The following is a 24,881-nucleotide window of genomic DNA, read 5'->3' as shown; positions in this document are numbered from 1 at the left end:
CAAGCTCATTTACACCCTCCCATTTCGGTATCACCACCCCTAAAATTTTATAAATGAATCGGTACATCGACACCTCCTCATTATCTGCCGATGCGAGTACAGTTTAAAGGTACATTTATTTTAACAGACGAAATTTTGAGCCCTTGGTTTTCTACCAGCTGGGAAAGAAATTTCGAATCAATTAGGTAAGGAATCCTAAATTCACCGGTTTCATAAATTACTTCCACTCGTGTCGCACTTAATGAATTTCGAATTGAACGACAGTGAGTGGAATGGCTGGAATGGTCGAGCTCAATGCGTGGCGCAATTTAGTAAGTTACGGCGCTCATCTGCAGCCAATTCGCCTTCAAGTGCTTCAGAATGCCGAACATCGAATCGTTCCATCGGCTGCCCTTCCAATCTTATCTCAAGCGAACCAAGACTCGAGCATTATAAAAAACGAGGAGCCGGAAGCCGAATCGAGCATCGATCTTTCGACTGTTGAGGAGTCCAATGAAGCTTCTCCGCTCCTTCAAAACGAAATCAGTAATGTGGAATCAACAAATGAGACGTCAAACGATACGATTATTCCTCCATATGTCTGTGAAGCTCTTAATGGCGGCGAGCAAATGGCTTTGAACGTTGGTGGGCCCGTTTGGGCCATGGACTGGCTACCATCAAAGCCATTCAATAATGCGGCAGCTTTGGCCGCGGAAATTTTAAAGCGCAACCAAAAGAGACCTCAAGGGTCTTCTGCAAGCAGTAAAATGGCATTTGAGGGCAAGGAGAACAATCTTGCGGACAGCATTAATGGCACTGCTGGGGCTGACTCCAAGCTGGAGTGGAGATACCTGGCATTGGCCACTCACCCGCCATGCCACGTAGAGGACGGAAAAGTGGTGAAAGCCACGCCTCCAGACCACTACTATGACGCGCCAGAGAGTGCTCGGAATTTGATCCAGCTCTGGGCGATACCAGTCCAATGGCCGAAAAAAGTAGACACAACACTATGTAAATCAGCGATAGTCAAGCCAAGATTGGTTTATGCAATTGATCATGAGAGTGGCGTTGGGTGGGATATGCAGTGGTGTCCCCTAGCAAATAAGTTTCCGATAACAAAGGGTCGAGAAAATATTTTAGGAATCTTGGCTGTCTGTTTTGGCGATGGCACCATGAAAGTGTTTGAAATTCCAGTTATACCTGAGAAAAGATTGCAGATCGAGCCTGTGAACGAGGAATTCGAGCTAGTGGAAAGGAATATTCCAATTGTCATTGCCAAGCTGCCGCAGATCATACAACTTTGTGTACACTGGTCTCCCCATTATTGGAATTTAATTTTAACGGGTGGATCCGATGGTATGTTTACTTGTTGCGTTCGTTCCTGAGAAGAATTCGAGGTCTGACGCGTGCTTTTATGGGTACAGGGTCTGTGGCATTGTGGAATATTAAAATGGCAGTTAATAAATGTGCCAGTGAAGGCAACACGCCAACGGAATTAGGCTTCATTGAGCCACAACGGCGCTTTCATGATGGTAAGGAATACATAAACTGCACGTTAGGCTTGTTACAATTGAATGGAACTTTTGCCTTTTTGACTGTGCAGCCGATACTGTTGGAAAGCAAGAAGCCTTTGATTGGGGTTCTGGGTGGGTAGCCATTCGTGCTGTTGCCTGGTCGCCGTTTGATGAGCATCTCTTTGCAACAACTGGAAATGTAATTCCTTTTGCTGCTTTTCGATTAATATCTAATACTTATGTACCGTGTGTTGGGGTAGGATTCAGTCTTCAAAGTTTGGGATGTTCGTGAGCCTCGTATCTGCCTGCGTTCACATCGAATACGTTCGACATGGGGACTCGCACTGCAGTGGATGGATCAGACGTTGATTCAGATCTCTGGCGATCAAGGTTCCATCTATACGTATGATATCCTGGTACGAAATCGTGCATGATAACGAGCTACATCAAACGGATGCAACGGGAGCTAACTCAATGAATCTGTATAGTGTGGTAGCTATCAAAAGCTGCACTTCCACCCGCAGATTGACTCTCCTGTCTGGGATCTACAGTTTGCACGGCGTGGTGCCGTCCCAGTGCTTGTTACAGTTTGCTCCTCTGGAAGCATTCGAGTCGCGCCAGCCAAGAAATTATACCGAGCACCTCAAAATTGCGTTGAAATGTGCCTTCTTTCGGGTGAAATGGACCCCAGTATTGAAAAGCCTTACAAGACTCTTCAAGTGTCATTCGATAAACACGTCGTCTCAGGATCGGCGGATTCAAATGGACGAGAACCGCGAAAGTTTTGCGAGCGAGATGCTGCTCTTCACCGTCTGCGTCTATCCTCCATCACGCCTGGCGATTATCCTTGTTTCTTGGCTGCTGGCGGCCACGCGGGGCTTGTCATTCTGTGTGAGATGCAGGAAATGCTCGATACCTTAATTTCTACATTCTTTACACCGCCGACTAGGAATGGTGGCCGGTACAGAAAAATATTTGAAACACACTCGGGTCGTCACGCCTTAAAAAAGAAGGCTAGCAAATCAATTCAAGCTTCTGCAGCAACAGGAAATGGTATTCCAGAACTCAAGACGCTTGGAAGTTTTGTGAAAGCTAAAAAGATGCCAACTGCTTTAAGTAAGTACAAGAAAACGGCTCTTGGAAATAAAACTTTAACGGTTAAAAAACGGCATGCTAACGCGCGAAAGAAATCGTTTATTCAGGACAATAAAGCTGTGAAAGCGAATCGAGACCTTGACGAAGAAGATGACCGTAATTTTAGAATGATAGACGAGGAAGAAGATGAGTCGGATGTATCCATTATAATGGAGGACAGGTCGGACGACGATTGCGTGACTTATTCAGATAAAATCACTGAAGATGAAGAGGAATTGGCTCGTGGCATTGATAATGCTGAAGAAGCGCAGCTCGCGAAGAAGTATCAACTGGATTTGTCGGAAGAAGATGCGATTCTATTGGCCATTCAAATGTCTATTGAATCGACTAAAGCCGCACACACAGCAGCTTCTGATGCCGCAGATTCAGGAACTTTAGTTGATATCAAGTCAAAGACAAATAACAACAACCATGCTGATACTACGTCCGCTTTGCCTAGTACAATAACGACAGTATCCTGCGGTGCCCGACCCAGCAGCAGTAACGAGAGTGCCGTGTTGGATTCTCAAACATCCAAGGCGTTGACGATCAAAAAGGCTCTTCCAGTGGCCGCAAAAGGTAAGAGGAAGCCAAAGCAATTTAGTAATACAGACTCCGAGGTTGAAATTGTTGCCAAACGACACAGCAGCACTAACCAAGGCGACGAGCAGATACTTAATAAGCCAATCGAAGTCATTCAGACGGCAGCATACGATACAAAAACAACAGAACGCTCCAGCATTACTAGCAAGAAAGTAGGACCTTTACCTCAGCAGGAGAAGATGACAATCTCTGGTCATCAATCTGAATGTCAGGGCAAAGCAAGTGAGGCAGAGGCTTGTCAAGCTGTCAAGGAGCAGATGATGGCTGATAAATTGACTGCAGTGAGTGCCATGACAGATGAAGCTCAGGAATTAGCGGTGCATCTTGAAAACACAAAAAGTAAGGCTGAAGCTACAACTACGAAGCATAAATATCCCGCTACGGTGCCGCGAGGTGGTCACAATAGTCAAAGTGACACTATGTCTACCGAGTCGTATGAAGATAAAGAGCCCGTTTCGGCTACTGCAGGTGTGCTAAACGAGACTTCACAAACAGAACAAGAGAACGTCACCACTACCGAGGATCGAAGGGTATTGTCAAATCTTGCTTTAGCTCTCGAAGATTCTCAAAGCACGTATCGGAAAGATGGCAACGAAGACGTAGTGGAAGAAATTGAGCCGAGCTTTACAGGATTAGCAAACGATTCCAGCAACAAAAGAACGAACAATAGAGCGTTGATAAAAGGGGTCAAGAAAAAAGCGAGTACTGCACGTGGCACGAGACGAAGTAAAATGAATCAAGGACGGAATGAGTCGATGGGGGAGGCCATTTTGCTTGCTATGGAAATGGCTGAGGGACCGATTGACAACGTTCAGTATTCAGCAGCGTCCGCAGGAAGCCAAAAGTCTAGTAAACGTAAAGGTTTAACTGGCATCGGCGAAAAGACTGATATCAAGAAGCGCAAAATTGATCAACAAAACAGCGTAGATCAGCAGGATATTGCGTCTGATGACGTGCCAGTGATTAATGATTCCAAACATCCGGTCGACAAGCAGTACGCGGCTTTTGAAAATGTGGTAGCCTCTGCCTCAGCAGAAGAAGAAGTTACAGTAAAGAGTTCTAGCGGTACGAAATCAAAGGCTGGAGGTGCAGCTCGAAATTCCAAATCGACGACTTCACGAAGACGCGGAAAGCGACGAAACAGCCCTGCTAAAGGGTCTATTGTATCGGAGGACGACGCCTTACTAATGGCATTACTCATATCGAAGCTCGAGTATTAATGGTTTACGGTATTCGGTGCAACACAGTAATTTAATTATAAAGATGACTTGAGTACTATTTTCCTTGAGAGGATTTGTTTTGCAAGCGCTACTGCAAATAGCAATTTCAAAAACGTTACTCACTCGATTGCGCGAGTGCTTAGGCACTTTCTAGCAGAAACCCTTTTCTTATTTTTTAATAGGATCTTTGGCGCCTTTTAATCATGTGAGACAGCAAAATTCCACTCATTCACAACAAAATTTGCGCAACTGAGACTTGTCGTTTTTCTTAATGGCACTACGTGAGAATTTCGATCTTCTCTGAGAATGCTTTGCCTAGGTTGCATAGCGCACTATGAAGCCCAGGGGTTTTGATGATGCACCGTGATTCGATACGAAGCCCATTAAATCGACGTCGCCTAAATTCTTTCTAAACAACGTTGCATGCATGGCGAGCATCTCATATTACACGAGTTAAACGAGAACTAACGGCATCACTTGTGCAGCCTTATCGAAGCGAGTGAATTATTAAATAAAAAAACAAAGAAGAAGCGGTAGGACCAGTTAAGATTAAAATTTACTTTTCATTGTTGAATTTATAGTGAATACTCCATCATAAGTGCCGTTCGCGGCTCCAAGTGACGATAGTAATTTTCAATCTGGGCTAATTTAACGAAACCAAGTGCCTTATAGAAAGCTATCGCTTCGTTATTTCCAACGTGGACATTCAATCGAACACCTTGGACCTTGCCTTCGGCTGTCGTTATTTTCTTACCTTGTTCGACTACTTTAAGCACCAATTGTCTTCCAATTCCCTGTCGCCGAAATTGTGCAGACACTGCTAGAGTTCGAAGTTGCACCGTTCGAAGCCCATCCCGTCCTATCTCCAAGTCTGCAATCGCAGCGCCAATCACAACTTCCCCATCCACTGCAACCCACGAAAGCCCAAGAATATCTGACTCTGCTCGACGGTAACAGGAGGCGGGGGGCTGCACAGGTAAAATCCCAAGGTTAATCTTCTGCGCCGCTCGCACAAGTTCCGCGTCACCATTTAAGCACCGCAACTTCATCTTTACACCGGTAGAGTACCGGTTTAGTCGCAAAACCAAATGACGACGTTTTCCAGCTCCAGAGGTCGTGCGACATTATGTTTTTTAAATGAAGGCAAGTGGTTCCAAGGATACTTCATCTGTGCAACAAGTCGTGTACAGTTGGGACTTATGGGCGAAGAGGTTGCGGTTGACGACTGGTACGATTGCAGAATTGTAAGACACAAGTTATGCTAAGGCTTTGAAATGTGGCAGTGTCGCGTGTCCGGATGGAGGTTATCAGGAATATCGACTGACCGTGCTGCATTTTGCATTGGAAAAGGAGACACAAGTGATCGTAGGCAAGACGGGAGGAAACTTTTGTCGACTAAATAGCGATGTCATTGAATTCTGGCCCTCGATGTCGTTGGTAAGCTGATGACGATGTAATTAAAAGTGTATCTTGTGCCTCACCAACTCGTGGGCAGACGGATTACAAGGCTGTCGAAGCTATTGAGAAATACTTCCCAAGCATTGCTGAACGCGTGAATCATAACGTGGTAAGTCTCTTTATTTCACGTGGTACAATATTCACTAATTGTTGTTTGAGTAAATGCAGAGCTTGCTGCAAGAGTGCACCGTGTGCTTTGGAGATATGAATATTACGGCGCTGCCCTTTTCGTCGTAATCATAAAAACACATGGCCATTGTTTTGCAACTTTGCACAAGCGAAGAGCTATTCAAAATCGGCAAAATATGCAAGCTTAGAAATCGACTAGCCAGTCGGAATCGCCCTTGTAGACGCTGCCGATGACCAGGTCGTCATGGCTTCCACTTGCTGCAATCTGCTTAAACTCGGACGCAGCATCCGCTTCAAGTGGTGCCTGCAATATTATTTGATAAGCAATGTTTCTAGTGCGCTTGCAAGACGATAAATTATTGTAACGTACAGAAAATGAGCCCATCTTTGTAGCTTCCCATGACGTGCCAGCAAAGAACGAATGTTTCATTATCACCTCGCATGCGGTGGTGTGACCTTTAGAATATCCAAGTCGCTTGGCAGGATTTGGGCTCAACAAATTGCTGATAATGTCTTTCAGCTCAGCACTTGCAGTTTGAGGCCACAATAGCTGCTCCGGTTGGAACGACGCAATGTCATTCAAGATCTCGAGATCATTCTCGTTTGCACGAGCGAATGGTGTTGCACCGGTGAGCATTTCGTACATGAGCACGCCAAGCGCCCAGTAATCCGCACAAATATTGTGCCCTACTCAAAATAAAAACTTGAATCAGACGCAAGTTTCTGTAGCAAGCATTGTAGGTGAATTACCTTCGCCAGTAATTTGCTCTGGTGCAAGATATTCAGGGGTACCACAGACTGTATAGGTTCGGCCACGACCAACGTACTTTGACAGCCTGATTCACGCAATACCAATAAACCGATTAGTCTGAAAAATTAAGGCAATTCAAAGTCTAGATCTCACCTAAGATTAATCACGCGAAGGTTACCGTTGCGGTCGATCATCAAATTTGTCGGGTCAAGCATTCGTGAAACAATGCCCTCCTAAAGAACAAATCAATATTAAATCCATACAGCCGGATAAAAGATGCAAGGCAGCTTACTGCATGCATGAACTCGAGAGCCATGACGACTTGGGCGGCGTAGTAGCGCACAAACGACTCTCCTTGCGGTTCGCCGTCTAAAAAGCTTTCAAAAGTGCCAACAATCTGCGTCTCGTACAACATGTGAATATCCGAATCATTCGAATTCATTCCAAAGAGCTGCGGAACGAGGGCGTTCTTCTCGTACAAAGACACGTAAATGTCACGTTCACCACTGACATGCGTCTGCATTCCAGCGTCAACGATCGCTTGCTTGTTTACCGATCGCAAAGTCATGTAGACTGAAGGGGACGAACCCTTAATTTCAACCAGGCGAACCGTGTTTGTGAGGTCCGACATGACGCTTCCGACTACCTCCAATTCATTGATGGACGTAGGTAACTCAGAATTTGCTTCGTCATCAAACCGAACGAATGTGCTCGTCTGCCGATTAAATTACTGTAAGTCACTGTACAATGAGTTAAGAATCTGAAGAGTATTTACCGTTGCATCCTTTTTTGAGTCCAAAATCCGCGTTTTACGCGCGCGACGAAATTTGTCTTTTTCCATAATTGACGTCAACTTGCCGACAGCCAACTCAAAAGCATCCTTTTTTATGAAGAGGCATTCCGTGCGCACCGTGGCCCGAATAGAGCGCTGGCTAACAGGTGGTGATAAAACATATATATAAGAAAACCACAATCTCATCAAAAGTGCTACAGTGCATATACCTGATCGATCGTCTCCTGACAAGCGAAATCTCGCAAAAATAGTCGAATGTTTTCAGCTCCAACGGTGCAACGTTGTCCATTTTCGAGGTAGACTCGATGCAACCGCTAGTTATCAAAAAGAAACCTGGTTCGGTCATTCCTTCGTGCAAAACAACTTGATTTGGTTCAAAGACTTTAGAGTGCATCTCTTCAGCCATCAAATTAGTCTGAGCTACGGTCAGCGGACGCAGTAAGCTGATCTGGCGCAAGCGTCGAACAACGTCACGCAAAGGTCGTCCACGCATTAAAATTGCGCGAAAGGCAATTCTATCGAGTGCCCAAAGCGTGCCAGTTTTCGTCGTGACGACAGAGTTAGCGCATGGCTTCGGATAGATAAGCGCCAGCTCGCCAAAAGTTGGGTGATACTCTTTCGTAGGCTTGTACACCTGCACGACCTCTCCGCAAGCTTCAAACAAAACGTTGCGCTTTTGGGAGAGATCAGCACACTCGATCGTAGCATGACGAGCCTCAAATTCACCAGACTCCACCTTTTGCCACAAAAATTCAAATCAGCTTTATCCCGCCAAAGTGAGAATTCCAACAATTTTTGAAGTCTTACCAAGTAAAACGTGTTACCCGGAACCCCTTGGCGCATCACAAATTCACCTGCATTAAACTCGAGCTTCTTCAGCACAGATATAATCTCCCGAATCTAGAAAGAAATATTAATTCCGATAAAACTTTACTTTTGCAGCCGTCAATAATTGACATCATACCTTCTTCTCACTTAAATGATTAAACAAAAAGCTGCCTTGAACAGCTTTTCGAATCCATTCCTCCTCCTTGTCAGTCTTCCCCTCATTCTCTTCCAGATTCAGAAGGCCCGGCTCATCTTTATCATCCATAAAGGCCTCTGCAAGCGACAAACGAATTGCATCCGTTCCGACAATCGTATTTCTGCGAGCATGGTTTTTTGTTGTGCCTCGCACCGGTCTCTGCATCGATTGTAAATCCAAAACTTCTCCACCAACGTAAATACTTCCACGCGGACCATCGCGCTCTTTTGCTGGGGTGACACCGTCAAGGTATATGCAGATCGCCGTAATGTCATCAGTACGTACTTCAAATTGAAGCCACCGGTTGTACGCCTCATCGACAAGAGCATGACATGCCTCGGAAGGGTTATCAAACTGACTCACAATATCCACGGCATTCTGGCTTGTAAGAAACTCAAACACGCCATCACTCGCAATAATGATAAATTTATCGTGAGGATTTAAGCCCTTGCACAAAATTTCTGGCTCAGCCGTAACACCAAGCTCTTCCGACACCAAATCTCCAATGCTGCGCGTAAACGCAGTACCCTACAAAAGCATGGCCACAATGAATCGGGATATTAAAGACACCGATAACATGAATCTAGCTTACTGGATATTGGCCATGAGGGTGCCATATACGCGGAGGATCTCCATTTTCATCAATCTCGTCACCAAGTGATAAACCCCAATTTTCGTGAAGAGGTTCGATGCCTTCTACTTGGTCCACTGTCAAGACTCGAGCTCCACATTTTTTCACACGCACTCGTTCGTCCTATGAGTGATTATTCGAATTACGGTCAGTTTTATATGGCAAAACGTGGAAACAAATGAAACGACGTTTTAAAAATAGTACCTTGCGGAAGGGCGTCTGATCAATAGACAATGGCTTGGCCACAAGCTTACCTTCGCCTTCCCGTGTCGATGCCTTCAAGTTTTCTTGTGCAATAATAGCCCTAGAGTCGCCAACATTCGACACGTGAATCTCGTTGCCACTAAAAAGCACCGAGATGGATGTGGTGCCACTCATAGAATCGTCAAAACTCGCCTCATGCATGACTTGGTTTGTCAGCACGTGGGCATGGGTAAGGGCCGGTAAAATGCCAACATTCTGATCCAGATTCTTGATAATATTTTCGGGCAATTGCGCAGCTGCAAACTGGGAGCAAATGTCACCATACTGTCCGTGGCCATCAAAGACAGCGAAAAACGCCTTCTGGTCGTCCCCAGCGAAGTGCGTTTCGCAGTAGTAACTGTCTTGGTTGGCTTTTTTTCTTGCTAAGACACGTACATATGTTAAATTCTACCTGTTCATGCTGTCTGTCATCAAATGACTGCACTACCTTCAGGATAATAGCCACGTTTTGAGAAATACGAGTAGCGCAGATTATAATCCCCAATCTTGACATGATGCGTGTCCTCCACGTGCTTATTGCTGGGTATGTGGGCCGGAATAAAGTCGTCCTCAGGTCCTTCGGATGACGACGGGGAGAGAGCTGATAACGGCTCTTTTTCCTTGATGTGACTCTCCGTGTCCTCTGTGTCCGTATGTTTGCGCAGCGGAGGGAGATTAGTGTAAGGCATGGCCTGCACTTCTTCTTTGTTGGCACCGGAACGCCGTGCTACTACAGCAGAAGCCTCAGTAGAGCAGCAGTTCCCCATGTTATAAGTAACGTTTTCCTTTCGTGCCGCTTTCCGCACTGGGTGGGACTAATTGCCTTTACCGAAAACAGTCGCCCTGTCGTTGACTTTTAGGCGGACGAAACAATTGGGCTGCTATTTTGAGTACTTTGACAGAAAAGCCACTATTGTGCGCAATTGCTCCTGTGCTAAGATAGCTCTTCGGCTCTGCCATTGATGCCCTCTCGTATCCGGCCCTGCTATTCTCTGAAAAGTGGGATCCTACCGCCTGATTTATTGAGCTCACTCAATAAATTTGTTAGTTGTTCCCTATAATCATCACCCATCCCGTCTGCCAAAAGTGCCCATTTTGAAAAGTGAAACGCAACGTGCACTGTAAGCATCAGTAGATTACTATAATTTCGAAAATATATCAACACCCCTTATAAATGGGACCACTGTACTTTTCATGGGCAGTGTACATATGACAAGTGCGGTTCAGACATGTTTTCTAACACTTTTTTTGGAATGCGGCGGTCGTGAAAACAAAACTCCCAGCGTCATGCTCAAATCGCAAAATTTGTGATTTAGTGTCCGCAGCTCAAAAATTCTTGTTGAAGATCAGGACGATGAGAGTGCGGGCATGGAGCTGGACACGCATCGACGGCCGCAACGTGCTGGCCGTGCCAATGCAGACGGAGATTTTTCTGTACGATAGTGATGACTTTATTTTGATTTCCCATTTGGCGCCATCGGGCCACCATTCTCCAATAGCCTTTGTGCGTTGGAGTGCCTTCCACGGCCGGTTGGCGTCGCTTTCGTTAGCTCAGATCCTCGTCCACGCACCGCAGCGGGACCCACAGGCGCGCGGCCACGTGCATTTCGTAGCCATCTGTTCATTTCGTTTTGATGAGCCGAACGCTATCATCCGCGAGCTTGCGTTTTCTCGCAATGCCGATGAGCTGCTTTATTGTGGGCCACACGTTGGCATTGGCAAGCTGGATGTGCGTGGATCAAGCATGGGAATGGATGATGCTCCTGTTATATGGAAAACAGATACAGAAGGAGGTGATCTTGCTAAATTCTCGCCAAGTGCCTTCGTATTTGCCACATTATCGATGCAGAAGGTTAAAATTTGGAGAATGAAGCGAAGATTGGGAGATCCTGATCAGCGTCAAACGCTTTATAAAGTTGAAAGTTTGATTCATTCCGATCCAGTAACGTATTTCTCATGGAAACCTTCCACCATGCAGTGGCGCTCAAAATTGGAGACGGATGGAACTAGGAAGGCTCAGTGGTTCGAACCAGCGAGGATTTTGTTGACCTGCACCGCAACAAAGTTGGTCAGAATCTGGACTGAGAGAAAGCACGGATTCGAGTCGATGCTTGTGTTTGAACCGACAAATCCACTTGACAACGTACGGTGGGTACAATCGAAAAACAAAAATATTAGCGATGAGCACTTTCACGTGGTTGAAGACGCGCATAAGAGTCAAGCAGATTGGATTTCTGGGGTAGATCGGCATGGTATCTTAAGGCTTTGGAGACTTGAGGGGATTTCCACGTCCAAATCGGCAGTGGAGGAGACAGCTCTGAGCATTCAAGTAAACGGCGAAGACGTCGAGCGAAAGCAGGATGTGAAGCTGGGGGAGGCAATGGTTATGGCCTATTTCTCGCAAAATAATTTTGACATGCCGTCTAAATTGGAGATAGTGCTCCAGCGGGCAGACTATATTATGCTGTCGTTCCATGTCGCAGTGGGCAAAGAAGATCGACCGTCGCGGATATTGAAAAAATCATGGTACCGAAGTCATATTGGTAACATTACGGCATTGTCGGCACACCCATCGCTACCACTAATAGCTAGCGTTGATTCGTATGCGTCCGAGCTTGACGGCTCATGGCGAAATGAAATTCTTGTCTACTGGATATCATTCTCGGCTTTTTCAGCTGAACAGAGATTAATTCCGTCGGGTGTTTTGCCGTGCGAGGAAACGAGTGGCGACGTCTTGTGTATTCAGTGGGTACCCACGCTACATTTCGACGCCACACCGGTGCTTCTTGTTGCTTTCGAATCTGGAGAAATTGGTGTCTACGGAAGGTCGGCAAGGGCTGACATTGCTGTTGTAAACTCTCCGAAAGTTTCTTTGCCTAAAAAGCAGCACATACGAACGCGATCTCCGAGTTTGTCTCCGTGGACATTTTACGACTATACGACAGGGGAATCGGGGTTTGAGTACGAGATTAAATGTGAAAACTTGGCAAGTAATGAACTTGAAATTGATTTTGAAGAGAAATCAGGAAAGCTTTATGTTTTAAAGAATCACTCTAGAGACCGACACCTCCGTGAAATTCTCGAGGGCGATCAACTCGTTGGAATTAACAACAATAGCGTCGTGGGCAAAAAAGTAACGGATGTGTTAATTTTGATCGACAATATTTTTTCGTCGAAGGAGTATCTGCTTATGCGGTTTCGGGCATTCAGCATGCAAAAGGAACATAACACAACGGAGCGAACTGTAGATGATAGAAGAGGTGGAAATGCAGAGACACATTCAATTAAGGAGTCTGAATCGGAAATCTGTCAATCTTTTTTGTCATCACTGAAGAAAACCAGTTTTAGCAGCGAGGACCATGTGATACATGCAGGAGCAGTGTCGATATATGGCGGCTGGAGACAGCTAACACATGTCAAGGTAGCGCTCACATTGTCGTTACTGTGCGTGTGCCCAACTTATGCTGTCGATGGCGAGTATGTGCCTGACTCGGTACTGATTTTTGGCATTGAATCCGTACCTGGTAAGCTAAGGGTGTGGAAAGGTGTCCGTGACCGCTCAATACATTCCTTTGTGCTCTTACCAGTTCAAATTCAAGGTGCTGCATTTCAGACAAGGGATAATATTACCACCATCGCTGGCGAAAGAGACTACCGACAGCGAGCATTTTCAAGCAAACGAGCTGATGGCCATGAAAGTCTTAATTCACTGCTTTTTATTGGGGATGCTGTAGGGAATATAGAACACTGGCGCTGTCAGATTGTTGAAAGCACAATGCATTTCACAGTGATGAGTACAAGCCTAATCAGATATACAAATACACCGACGAGTATTAATCAAGTCTGTGAGTCAACCAGCTCGTTCTACCGCCGTGGCTACGTTTGGAATGACCAAAAATCGTATTTTCGGCGAAAAGATAACGCAGCTTTTAGAAGAATATGTCACATAGAAGTAGATGATCCCAATCGCCTGGCTGTTCTTTATGCTGATCGTCCTGGGGAGCTCCAAATATTTGAAGCAGAGTCTGGGCTCGGTATGTTACGCCCAGAAGAATCAATTCCATCTAATGGCCGAGGAAACATTATAGGTTTCACTTGGTGTAATGCCCATGTTGAATTTAAAATCGACGCGCTTGCAGTGCGATATGAATCTACTATCGTTATTTACCAGTACGATACGACTCTGCATCGGTATGGTCAGATTGGAGATGATATTAAGACTCTTCTGCCTCTATTTGATTGTACACGAGACTCATCCGCTTTGTTGATTTGTGGCGGACATATAAGTAAGCGAGGAACGGACCGCCTGTCACTTCAATCGATATCTAACGAAATGCCGGTGGTGATTGGCAAGTGGGATGAACCAGGAAGTCTTTTGCAGCGCTCTATGGATTGGAAAGCAACCGAAACACCCCAGAAACTTCCTGTGTGGCATCCGTATGTACTGTTAACAACAATGTTTGGTATGCACGCGCGTGTTGGAGAAAAAGATACGTACCTTGCGGGAGACCGAGAAGCTTACGAGTTTTCTAGAGCTTTTAACGATGCTACTCAGATGTTAAAGCTTCTTGCTAAGGTTCTGGAACACGAGCCCTCAGCTCAAGCTAGTGCTTTGCATGGTGTTCTTTTGTATACTGGACCGGTGCGCTTAAATAGAAGAGCTCATAAAGAAAATAGCGAACATGCTCGTAAGTTGGAGTCGATTGGTCGGTATTCGACATCAATCCACCGAAGCGATCAAATTGATAGGGCTGAAAATTTATTTGCTGCTTCCATAAGCAAAGACAATCAAAGGATCTATGATTACGGAGAAAATGAGTGCTACTCCGACGTAGCTGATCACCGTACTCTTGCAAAAGGTGAAGCAGCAATGATATTGGCTGCAGTTGAATCTATACTAGATGATAAGTTTTGTTCTATACGGGAAAACGCATCAATTATGTTTGTATCGTTCAGCGAAGAAAACGTTTTGGAGATGAAGGCTCTATTACATTTTGTGAACGCGATTCAATCACTTGGATTTGATTTAGATGCCTCAGCTGCAGATCTTGGAGCCAAGCGTTTTTTTTCGATGTATGTATTTATTAAATCTCTAACGAGTGTTGTACTTGCACACCCTGGATGCGGCGATAAGTTGAATATAAGCAATCCGCAAAATGGAGAGTGTGAGGACGAAGTCAACAATTTAAGCTTGTACAGCGAGTGCGACAGCGGGCCTTTGCCACCAAGTTTGGAGAATATCCCTTCGTCAGGAATTTTGTGGGCTTTGCATTCAGATTCGCAGCAGTTTTTATGGGAACACTGTACTCAGCCTCAAATGCAATGGGACGATTTTCGTCCGCTTTGGTTGGGACTTTGGATAAAAGATGTTAAAAATCTTCATCGGATAGTGGATAGGTTGGAGCTAGGAAACCATCCTTATTCGTAAGAATTAATGAAATGCTTATGGTTGTGGTGTATTGCTGATGCTTGTAGGTTCGCAAAGAGTTCTTATGCTCGGACTAAAAACGCGATGGACGTTTGTCTACTGTATGTTGCGTTGGGAAAAAAAAAGATGCTAAGCGCGTTGGCAAATATGACGCAGTCCGAGTCAAACAAGGTAAATTTGGCTTTGCGACACTCCATTAATCTCAATCTTAGCAAGATTTGTTTTCATGCTGTACATGATTTAGACACTAGCTTCTTTTTTGGTTAATGATTTCTCAGAAAATCGCTGGAGCAATGCTGCAATTCGGAATGCCTATTCTTTACTTAGCAAGAAACGGTACGACGTTGCGGCAGCTTTTTTTCTTTTGTGTGAGCCTCCGCGTATTCAAGACGCAATTCGAGTAATTGCAGTGCGTCTTGAAGATCCAGGCTTGGCTTTGATAATCGCAAGGCTTGCGGAATACCAAGCAGGGGACAAATTAAAACATGATTTTACAACAAGTCAGGCTACAATTACTCCGGCAGGTAACATTACTAAGCAGCTACTAAAGCAAGATATCATTCCGATTTTTCGCCAAAAGCATGACATCTGGTTGGAAAGCTGTGCGCTTTGGTGGCTTGAGGACTTTGAACAAGCGTGGACTGTACTACTCCCACGTAATCAAGATGTGGATGTATTCGTAGGTAACAAAGTAACAGCTTTATCGCAGAACGACCTTCTTTCGAGTGTGCTCCAAGCCACGCACTTCTACGTGAATCTTACGTCGCTCGCGATATACTCTCAGTATCTTTACTCTAACATTAATTCTTCGCTTCTGACGTGGGCAAAAGAGAAGATCCATGCGAAACAGTTTTTAAATGATTCAGAGTCAGCCACCTTGACAAAAAAGCGTCTTCAGCTCGTTTCAATGGCCGATATTGAGCACGCATTCTCATTCGCTGCCTACGTGTGCAAGCGAAACGGATTAAGTGATACAGCTCTTGTCGAAATGCTTCAAGCGCGACACTTAGTCAATGTCCATGCGCGTTTCGAAATTTCAACAGTTGAAGCTGGTGATCTAAAGACCGATCGGTCTATTAAAGAAACGAGATGTTTCGCAGCAAATGTTTCCACGTCGCCTCGTTTCGCATCGTCAGTCAAAAGCTGGAGGCAGGGAAATAAGCTGGAGTGTACGATCTCACCAAGTGCGCGTAAATCGCCTCGGCAAGGTACTAGGAATGCGCTACAAAGACGAAATAGCTGTTTTGGCGACTTGAATATAGCGCTAAATAATTCGCAGATGCCGAAAAAGCTTCCGCGCGACCGTGCGAACTCCTTTTCGTGGTATAAAAATGTGCGATCGAAAATGCCAACTGAGACAGTACCGTGGCTAGTAGCTCAGATCGCTGATATCGAGTGCCGGCGGTGGGCGTCGTCCGCATTTGTAGGAAAGATGATTGGAATTCGAGTTGCACGCGAAATGATAAGTCATTTTCGCGCAGAGTTGGACGTCTGTTTTCGACATGGTGATGGGTTTGATTCGTGCGCATACGATGAGACGGTCTCTGCACAATCCGAGCAATTACAGTGCCATCGACTCAAGCTTCATAATAAGTTCCTGAATGAGTTGTGCACTCCGCTCTGCGAGCAATTTCAAGTGGATCGCAAATATGTTCTCGAAGCTGCACTCGCAGTGTTGCATCCGCACGCGTACCTTCATATTGTCGAAGTGTGCTTCTTATTGTCTGAGCTTGAAAGAGTGTCAACGTTGCGAAAGTGGATCGAGTATGTATCGTTGTCGATGCTTCACTCATGCTCTACCTTTGCATCTTGTATTATTGCTGAGGAAGTTTATCGTGATTGGGAAGGCCTTACCATTCAGCTGTGCTTTGTTTTAAATCTTGACGCTCAGCGTCAGATAAGCATTCAGCCACGAGTGGTTGCCCATATTGGCGTTGCAGTTCGTACAGGTATCATTTTTCTGGGATGGGCGCGACAACGATCTGATATTGTACGCCAAGCGGTCACGCTGCCATTTTACGCCCATAACACGGTCAAGGAAGCGCTCAATGGCGCGTCGAGTCCTCTTATAAGCTTGTTTGCATTTCAAACAAATTTGGGATTGCTTCGGAACTTATTGCGAAGACCGAGTGTTGACACAAGCGAAATTCGCAAAACCCGAATACTGGAAGGAAGTTTGGGCTACACTTTTCTGGGTGCTGTTGCCTCCCGTCCAGCAAGCGACGACAATATTTCACTTTTGTTGTGGGGAGGCTTTGAGAATGCCGAGAGTCAAAATCAGCACAATATTCGCAAAATGTACACCTTAATCCTCATGGTGTCAGTGCTTCGTACACTGCATGCACGTGCGACGCAGTACCTTAGCACCTACGAAAATTTGGATAGCCTGAACAATGCGAAACGTAACGAGGCAGACATTGCAAGTTCACTCTTTACACCTCAAAAATTGTGGAAAGTGATGGGCGAGGGTCCCTTGGAAGGTCTGAAACGGTGGTACGCATTAATCGAGTCGCACTTGCGATGCGAGTTTGACTACTCTGTAAATGAAGTACCGTGTCTCTGTGGACTCTACGGCTTAGATGGTGCAGCGACTGAAGAAGTTGCTGCCGCAGATAATTCGAACGATGTGGCATTCGAAACAAGCACAACTGATGATTATAATACTGCCGAGTCTAAGGAAGAATTAAAAGGAAAAACCGTCAATCCTTCCGCCTCAATACGTTTTGATATGATGATGGGGATGGATAATTTTGAAGGTTTGCAGGCTTTTCTTCAGAACATCGGAATGAGTATGGAGCTACACAATATGCTAACCCAAGCAAGTGATGACTATGTGCTGCTTCTAATGCAAAATCCAAAAGTAGGGGTAAGAACTTCCGTGCGGCGCTTCCGCATCGATCCTCGGGTGTATGTTAAAAGCTTGGTGCTTCGAGATGTGTTTAGTTGGTTCGCCCGCCTCGAAATTTTTCGAAGTGATTTTAGCGAAGCCCACACAATTGCTCAAATTCACGCGTTTCTTAGTCGCTGTTGCAAGCAGCGTAAATTGCGATTACTGGTGGCGCATCGCGGTGAAATCGCTCCAACTTTTGCGCTGGATCGACCGCGCGCACACTCACACGAAGCCTCGACATCCGGTAGACATCTTATGATGCGATCACGTTTTTCGAGTGCAAATGGAAGTGAATCATTCATACCGGATTCTTTCACAAAGCTACTGTCTGAGGCTTTTTATTTGCAATCGCTGATGTTTGTGGATCCGTGGGAAGTCGAGGCTGAATGGAATGTCCGTCGGTTCATGCACGATAATCAATCTTCACTGCACGTGGAACTTGGGTGGGACCGCTTAAGCCCAATCTGCTCAGAAACTTGCGATGCAATCGTCGCCTCTGTTTTTGAAGATCCTGATCTTGTGGCGATGTGGAAAGCAACAGGTGGTGAGGGATGGCTTGTGACGGCTATAACGCAATATCGAATTGATGGTCTGCATTCGTATCGTACACTTCACCAGCATATCCAACGGGGTCTTGCAGAAAAAGAGGAGCCACGTATTCCATTTCTGGTTGCAATCTATTCGCGTAGCCAGCGAAATGCAATGTTTAAAGTTGCAGGTTTACCGCATCGATTTGTTGGGGCCGTGACTGTGGAGTTGGTAGAAGCCAAAGATTTAATTGCGTGTCACTGGTTACAACATTGGAGCGATGCGTATGTGTTCGTGGAGCTGTGTCATGCTAAAGATAAATGTCGTGAAACAGCGGAAGAGTGGAGTTTGCAAACATATCGTAGCTCTGTCGGTGAAGGAGGTGTGAATCCGCACTGGGAATCCCCGAAGAATAGATTTGTGTTTCGCTTTGCTATTCCTACTCACAATAAACATACATGCGGTTCGAGGAGAGACGTGCAATATTCAAATCGCGAAGGAATTGCACGCGAAATAAATGCGCATAGTAGTCTTATAGCGTCTCAAATTTGGAATGCCGACATCAATGACTTGAATCGCGATGCAGTGGATGCTTTAGACAAACTACTTTCGTCTGTTTATAAAGGTCCACCGTCGGTGCTGCAGTGCACTGTGTATCAGAAAAATAAAGTGTTAAGCCATCAGTTTATGGGAAGAGCAACGGTAAATTACATGCAGCAGTTTGCAATGCGTGAAATGAAAGAATATAACTTTGTGTGTTTTTTCGTTTTAGATTTCTTTGGATCAATTAACTCCCGGTAATCCGATGGACTGTTGGCTGCCGCTCCAAGACACATCAAGCGGATTATTGCGCTTGAAAATCTCTCTGTCGTTCCAGCTTATGTGCTCAACCATGGCAGGGAAGTCAGAATTAAACGATTTGCGATAAAATGTGTGGCCTTAATGTTTAATATTTCTCGTACAAACGTCGGTAAGAACATTGCATGGCATTAGCACGAGATCATGTCACAACTATACAATTCAGTCAAATAAAATTCATATTTGTCTAATCGATGTAATGTCGTTGGTGCTGAAGTTGTGCAGATATTCACCAAGTACGAAATGTTCTGTTGAAGGAGGTTTAGTCATCCAGTGCATTGTCTAAGATTATCCATCGACTAAACCGCTTTGTAATTACCTTGACAAAAGATTGGTTGAGCAATGGCTCAGTCGTTAAAGCAGCTCCAAAGTGACCGCTTTCATCAGCATCGCTATTTTGGTGATATAACATGCATCAAAACGCGGCTTGTCAATTGCTGCAGCAGACCTATTATTTGCTTTTTAGAAGAACAAGTTGACTAAAAAAATTCTGTGACGATTATGGATGTTACGAGTCACAGTCTTTTAGTGTAGAAACTTGTAGAACTTACTAGTCTTATCGAGTCACTGTTCGATGCGATTGAATTTATATAAATGTCAAGGTCCAGCATTTGTGTAAAATCTATTCTATTTACTCGCACGCACACTCGAAGGCTTAATACAAATCTACTTTCCGGGTGGATTCATAAAGCGAATACTACCATCTTGTTCACCTCTGGTGACAATTGCAAAGCCATTCTTTCGTAAGTTAAAGTCCGTCTTCGTACTGATAGACGTGTCACTATACAACGCCTCGCGACAAGTCGAAGACGGAATGACAGTAACTTCGGCGGAGGTGATGGCTGCCAGGTCACTAACACACTTCGGAAGATTGCTCTGGTTAGCGCGAAAAAACTCGCGCACAGGTGTACTAGTATTCGTAAATACCCCATTCTGAAGCGACGAGAGTATTTGACACGAAATGAAGGCCGAAGCAGCCTCGGTTGTCATCCCAGTCACATCAGACGTCTGATCACACGCGGCCAAGCTGCTTACGAGAGTGTCAGTACTTGCAGCATGTTCAACTGTGCTCTTAGCCGAAGCGTATGATAATGCACCGGCAGCGCTAGTATCAACACTGCACTGCCGCGAAAAGCTTTTAAGCATATTTTGAAGAAATAGATCAATCTCGTACGTGACGGCAAAGGCGTCCATGCTTTTATATTTTGTGCCGATAGTTTCAAAAAATGGGCCAAGCTTTGGATGCTCTTCGACCGGAGAACTCCCGAATTGCATTGGGATCGTAACCATCGACGAAACCTTCAAATCACTATTTCCTTGGCAGGATCCGGTCAGAGGAATACTCTGATTACAGCTCTGGTAAACCTGGTACACCATGTCAAGCGTAGCACTATGAATGATGAACAAATACACGGTAAGTTTGCGCAACCGATTTACACGACCTCCGTAAGAACGTACTAGTGGCCAAGAAAGATTGGGTCGAAAGCAGCAGCGCGAGTCTCGTACAAACCACCGAGAATGCTGTGCAGCGGCATCTGAATCGAGTTTTGAATCGCCGTACGCAGTGAATTAATGGCAGTGGCTCTACTTTCACTGACGCCAGTGCTATTGCGGGCCTGTCGGATCAAATCAATGAATACCGTTGGGCCCACTTCCAACGACGAATCACCAATAGTCCAATCTCCTCGCGGAATACACTTTTCACACTTTTTTCTACTAGTGCACGCATGGGCAGCGATGCTAGAATTTGCACAGTTCCCGCTTGGAATGGCCTCGCCATTCACAATGTAAGCTCCGCTACTAATTTCAGGGCCATTGCAGCCGCCGAAATCGACTAACATTGACGAGCATTCTTCAATGCCATTGCATGCCACTCTTGTCGATATGCGCTTCGCAGCGTCCTCAAAGAGATCCCAGTACGGTAGCGTCAGCTTACTAAAGGTTGGGTCCAGCGACCGGAGCATGTTCTCGTAGCCAAGTAAATACTTGCGGTACCACGCGGGTGCGCCGCACGTGCCCACGACCTGATTTAAACTCCCCGAATCCATGAATAGTTGCGTAAATAGCATGTGGTATCCCGAGGTCATGGCTTTCGCTATTGCATTCAGGTACAACTCTATTGACCACGCCATTTTCAGTACCAACCCAGCTAAAACACGCAACGCACGCACCTTTTTCATTGCTGCGTAATGACGTCCAGCTATAACGTACACGCGCGTTCTCCGCAACTACAGACGAACCTGCGCAGAGCGCAAGAAGGACGACAAACACGCGCATACTTGCGAATCTTCAATGACAAATTCTGACTCGGACTGGCTCGCTTAAACTAGCTCTTTACTTGTCGCACATATGCGAAAAAAGAGTGGTGCCAATTTCACCGAGTACACCGCATAACCTAATTAAGTGGACAGCCCGGAGCAATATGACGACAACCTTTGGCGACCGTATGGCACTCGAGGAAGCTATTCAATCGTGTTCGATCTCTGTGCGAACATTGCAGAAGAAAATGCACAACAAAAACGAGGACATGGACGTCGTGGCGAAAGAGGTCAGTCGACTCGTGCGTCTGCGCAAGGAGCTCCATGACTGGACAGAGAAAGAGGACAAGCTGCAGAAAGAAATGACGCCGGAAACAATTGTTGAGGACAAGTTGCAGAAGGAAATGACGCGGGAAATAATTGACGAGGACGAGCCTGTGAAACTTGCCGACGAGCTAGAGCAGCGCTCTGCGATGCTTGAAAGCCGCGTGGCACTAATGAATGATGGACTGACGACTATTGAGATGGATGTGATGCGAATGGAGCGGACGAAGAGAGCGTTGCGGTATCTTGAGGAACATAAGACGACTGGAGAAGGAAGCAAAGACGCAGTGTTTAAGTCTGAAGATGAACCGAAGACGGTCATGAACGCGAAGAAGAGTCGAAGGCGGAACAACAAGGTCAAAGAAGATGTAAAAACAAAAGGTGCGATTGTTGACTCGGAAGCCGATTCAAACGCAGTGGACAAGTTGATTGTACAGCTTGAGGCGGAACGTCGCAAGGTAGTTGAAGCCAATGAAGAGACCGAGAGTTTTAAAAATTCACTCACTAGGCTGTCAAATGAGAACAGCGTCGTTGTTGCCAAATTAACCGCCGAGCTGAACGTGGAACGGGTGAAAGCAGATCAGGCTTTACAAAAGAGTCTCGAGGTGCAGAAAGTAGAGGAGGAATTTCGTCAAGTACAGGCGAAATTAGAGCAAGATGTTGCAAAAATTCAGCAGGAAAAAGCCGACATCGTGGCTAAGTTGACGATGGAGCTGGAAGCAGTACAACAAACGATTCAACAGGGTAGACAGTCGAGAAGTATAGCTACTTCCGAGCTCGAAAAGGCCGTGGGTTTGCTTACGGAGAAGAATGCTGAATTGATGAGGAAATTGGCGACTGCGGAGGAGACTGCTAGGACTGTTTGTGACGAGTTTCAAGACAAGCTCCAGGCTGCTGAGGATGCCACAAAGGCCGCTAGCATCAAGGCAGAAGACTTTCAGAAAGAGTTATTAAAGATTCAGAATGTACGGGAGACGCGAGAGACGCACTTGGGCAAGCTATGGAAGACCATTGAAGATCTCCAGCTTGCTAATAAAAGAATGACCAAAAAGAGTGCGTCCATTGAAGCTGATGCGAAAGCCATGCGTGCCGAGGCCGAAGGGACGATTGCGAAATACACGTCGCTAACGAACAAGGCAAATACTTACGCTGCTGAGCTTAAATCGGCCACGGTGGAGCTTGAAGCTTCGAAAGCGAAAGTGGTGACTTTGGAAGCCAAAGTTCAGGAATTAGCGACTGAGTTGAACGTCTCGAGACAAGACGTGGTCACGTCGAACGAGCGACTTCAAACGATGGAGAAGGAGCTCATGACTGCTAAATTGGCTGTAAAGACGCTGACTATCGAGCTGGACACGCTGCGTACGTCGAAAATGGAAGCAAAGAACTCGAATGATCGCATTGAGAGTCTTGAAAAAAAGCTTGAATTGACGAAGCAGGTGAAAAACAAGCTGATGGTGGAAGAAAAGAAAGCGCAAGCTGTTGCCAAGGCTGCAATTGCCGACAAGGAACAAGTTGCTCGGAAAATGAATGAAATGAAAGCGACTGTGGTTCAGCTCAAGCTCGAATGCGACAAGGCCACTGCGCAGGCTTCAGAAAGTAACGTTCAGCTCAAGAAAGTTACCATGGACTTGAAAACACGTTCGACGGAAGCAAAGAAGCTCAAGAGTCAGTATGATAACTTGGTATCGCAGCGTACAACTGCTGCCGATCAGCTTCAGGACATGCGAGGCGTCGCTGCCACGAACGAAGAAATGTTAAAAAAATCTCGCGCGTCGTTGCTGGAAGCAAATGTGGAGCTGAAGGAAGCTCGCGCGAATACGCTCAAATGGAAAAACTCGGCCCAGGCAGCAAAGACCCTCATGAATGCCAAGATTGCCGACTTTGAAAGCGCGAGGAAGCAGCTGAAAAAAGCCCGTGCTGAAGCCACTTCGTCCAGTCTAGCGCGTTCGCAAGTCTCGTTAAGTCTTGAGGCCAAAAAGAAAAGATTGGCTCAGACCAAGCAAGAGCTAGCCACTGTCCGTGCGGAGCTTGCACGAGCGCGGGAGGCCATTGTGGCCGACCGGAAGCAGCTCGGCGAAACGCACGAGGCGCATGTCGCACAGCTTAGCGACTCTTTTGAACAAGAAATCGCGACTTTGGAGAGCCAGGTCCAGTCGTATAGCATGGCGCTAGTGATCCTCCTCCCCCTCGTCATTGCGGTCGTCGTGTTTGCGCTCGTCCAACTTGTGCCATTTAGTTTTGACAAATAAAAAGGCTCGATCAGAACCTTTTCACCATAGGTCACATTTTTTTTACCCTTTGATTGGACGTTTCACTCGACCTTTTTGCATTTGTGTCCTTTTTTGACCAATCCTGGCGTTGTAAAACGTGCCACATCCACGCGGCACAGTGCACGATTATGTCGGAGGAGACCGAGGCTGTTGCGCCGACGCTTGTAGCCAGGGGCGACGTCCCGCCGTCCGGTGCGTATCCTCATCTTTAACGTTGAGCGATTCGCGTTTTGCTCATGTGCATTTTATACTACTTTGCTCACACTGGGCGCCCACTTTGTTGTGTAATTGTGTCAAAATAGGCCCCGACGCGCAACGTCTCGAGACGGGCAAACGCCAGCTGATTGAGAAGCTCAAGAAAGCTGTGGCTGCCGGAAAAGCGATGAAGAAACAACTTAATCAGCAGCACGAGGACAAGATGAAGATGCAGCATCGCTACGAACAGCAACTCGAGGAAAAGGAAGGTGAGCTAATGCTTGCCATGTCAAAAGTCGAAGCTTTTCAGGTTGAGCTCGAGGCCCAACAGCATGATTCAAGAACTATCAGAGAACTTTCAAACGAGCTGCAAGAAATGGCGAACAAAGTTGCCCAGGAAGAAACACGCGTATTGGTCTTTCAGGAGGAAAATAATCGACTTACGGACGAGGTAGCAGCTATGTTGGAAGAAAAGCACCAACGGGAGCAGGAATTGCGGCAAATAGGTGACAAAAACGAAACGCTTCAGAGAAAAGTAGTAGATTTGACGCAGCAGGTTTGTGGCGCGAAGCAGGAATTGGTAGACATGGAGCAAATGTATGTGGAAATGGCATCAAATTTGAATCAGGCTTTAAGGACAAATGACGAGCT

The 24,881-nt window shown here is 45.9% G+C and overlaps 7 protein-coding genes across 7 annotated transcripts; 4 read left to right on the top strand and 3 right to left on the bottom strand.

Annotated features, from left to right (window-relative positions):
- Positions 1 to 272: 272 nt before the first annotated feature.
- CCR75_004168 (uncharacterized protein) lies at positions 273 to 4,520 on the top strand (the record flags this gene model as incomplete). Its single annotated transcript, XM_067962257.1, has 5 exons — positions 273 to 1,335; positions 1,404 to 1,511; positions 1,583 to 1,692; positions 1,754 to 1,909; positions 1,982 to 4,520. The coding sequence occupies 5 exons, from the start codon at positions 273 to 275 to the stop codon at positions 4,448 to 4,450; spliced, it is 3,906 nt and encodes a 1,301-aa protein (XP_067817990.1). The 3' UTR covers positions 4,451 to 4,520.
- Positions 4,521 to 4,741: 221 nt separating this feature from the next.
- CCR75_004166 (uncharacterized protein) lies at positions 4,742 to 6,145 on the top strand (the record flags this gene model as incomplete). The annotated part of the gene is made up of 4 exons (XM_067962255.1): positions 4,742 to 5,678; positions 5,734 to 5,887; positions 5,946 to 6,017; positions 6,077 to 6,145. Exons 1-4 carry the CDS (start codon positions 5,539 to 5,541, stop codon positions 6,143 to 6,145), a joined length of 435 nt encoding a protein of 144 aa, XP_067817963.1. The 5' UTR covers positions 4,742 to 5,538.
- CCR75_004167 (uncharacterized protein) lies at positions 5,026 to 5,499 on the bottom strand (the record flags this gene model as incomplete). The annotated part of the gene is made up of 1 exon (XM_067962256.1): positions 5,026 to 5,499. One exon carries the CDS (start codon positions 5,497 to 5,499, stop codon positions 5,026 to 5,028), a length of 474 nt encoding a protein of 157 aa, XP_067817964.1.
- CCR75_004165 (uncharacterized protein) lies at positions 6,011 to 10,277 on the bottom strand. Its single transcript, XM_067962254.1, has 12 exons — positions 9,928 to 10,277; positions 9,441 to 9,862; positions 9,198 to 9,359; positions 8,546 to 9,133; positions 8,389 to 8,481; positions 7,791 to 8,317; positions 7,564 to 7,720; positions 7,081 to 7,503; positions 6,942 to 7,021; positions 6,788 to 6,873; positions 6,408 to 6,724; positions 6,011 to 6,341 (listed from the first exon to the last, which is right to left on the bottom strand). Exons 1-12 carry the CDS (start codon positions 10,244 to 10,246, stop codon positions 6,222 to 6,224), a joined length of 3,294 nt encoding a protein of 1,097 aa, XP_067817962.1. The 5' UTR covers positions 10,247 to 10,277; the 3' UTR covers positions 6,011 to 6,221.
- Positions 10,278 to 10,833: 556 nt separating this feature from the next.
- Positions 10,834 to 19,374, top strand: CCR75_004164 (uncharacterized protein; the record flags this gene model as incomplete). Its single annotated transcript, XM_067962253.1, has 4 exons — positions 10,834 to 14,876; positions 14,955 to 15,078; positions 15,152 to 19,027; positions 19,098 to 19,374. 4 exons carry the CDS (start codon positions 10,834 to 10,836, stop codon positions 19,251 to 19,253), a joined length of 8,199 nt encoding a protein of 2,732 aa, XP_067817961.1. The 3' UTR covers positions 19,254 to 19,374.
- CCR75_004163 (uncharacterized protein) lies at positions 19,352 to 21,460 on the bottom strand (the record flags this gene model as incomplete). The annotated part of the gene is made up of 3 exons (XM_067962252.1): positions 19,352 to 20,573; positions 20,642 to 21,299; positions 21,355 to 21,460. The coding sequence occupies 3 exons, from the start codon at positions 21,458 to 21,460 to the stop codon at positions 19,850 to 19,852; spliced, it is 1,488 nt and encodes a 495-aa protein (XP_067817960.1). The 3' UTR covers positions 19,352 to 19,849.
- Positions 21,461 to 21,605: 145 nt separating this feature from the next.
- Positions 21,606 to 24,014, top strand: CCR75_004162 (uncharacterized protein; the record flags this gene model as incomplete). The annotated part of the gene is made up of 1 exon (XM_067962251.1): positions 21,606 to 24,014. The coding sequence occupies one exon, from the start codon at positions 21,606 to 21,608 to the stop codon at positions 24,012 to 24,014; it is 2,409 nt and encodes an 802-aa protein (XP_067817959.1).
- Positions 24,015 to 24,881: the final 867 nt, after the last annotated feature.

Source organism: Bremia lactucae, linkage group LG9 (genome assembly GCF_004359215.1).
Source record: "Bremia lactucae strain SF5 linkage group LG9, whole genome shotgun sequence".
NCBI lineage: Eukaryota > Oomycota > Peronosporomycetes > Peronosporales > Peronosporaceae > Bremia > Bremia lactucae.
Note: the sequence above shows the minus strand (reverse complement) of the source record. Positions and strands in the feature narration are given on the sequence as shown.

Excerpts from the sequence above, each read along its gene's own strand:
- CCR75_004165 (XM_067962254.1), bottom strand. The coding sequence starts at position 10,246 with ATGGGGAACTGCTGCTCTACTGAGGCTTCTGCTGTAGTAGCACGGCGT. Across the intron at positions 7,721-7,790 it reads GTCAGGAGACGATCGATCAG|CCAGCGCTCTATTCGGGCCA; the intron begins GTATATGCACTG and ends ACCACCTGTTAG. Across the intron at positions 7,504-7,563 it reads ACTCAAAAAAGGATGCAACG|ACGAGCACATTCGTTCGGTT; the intron begins GTAAATACTCTT and ends TTTAATCGGCAG.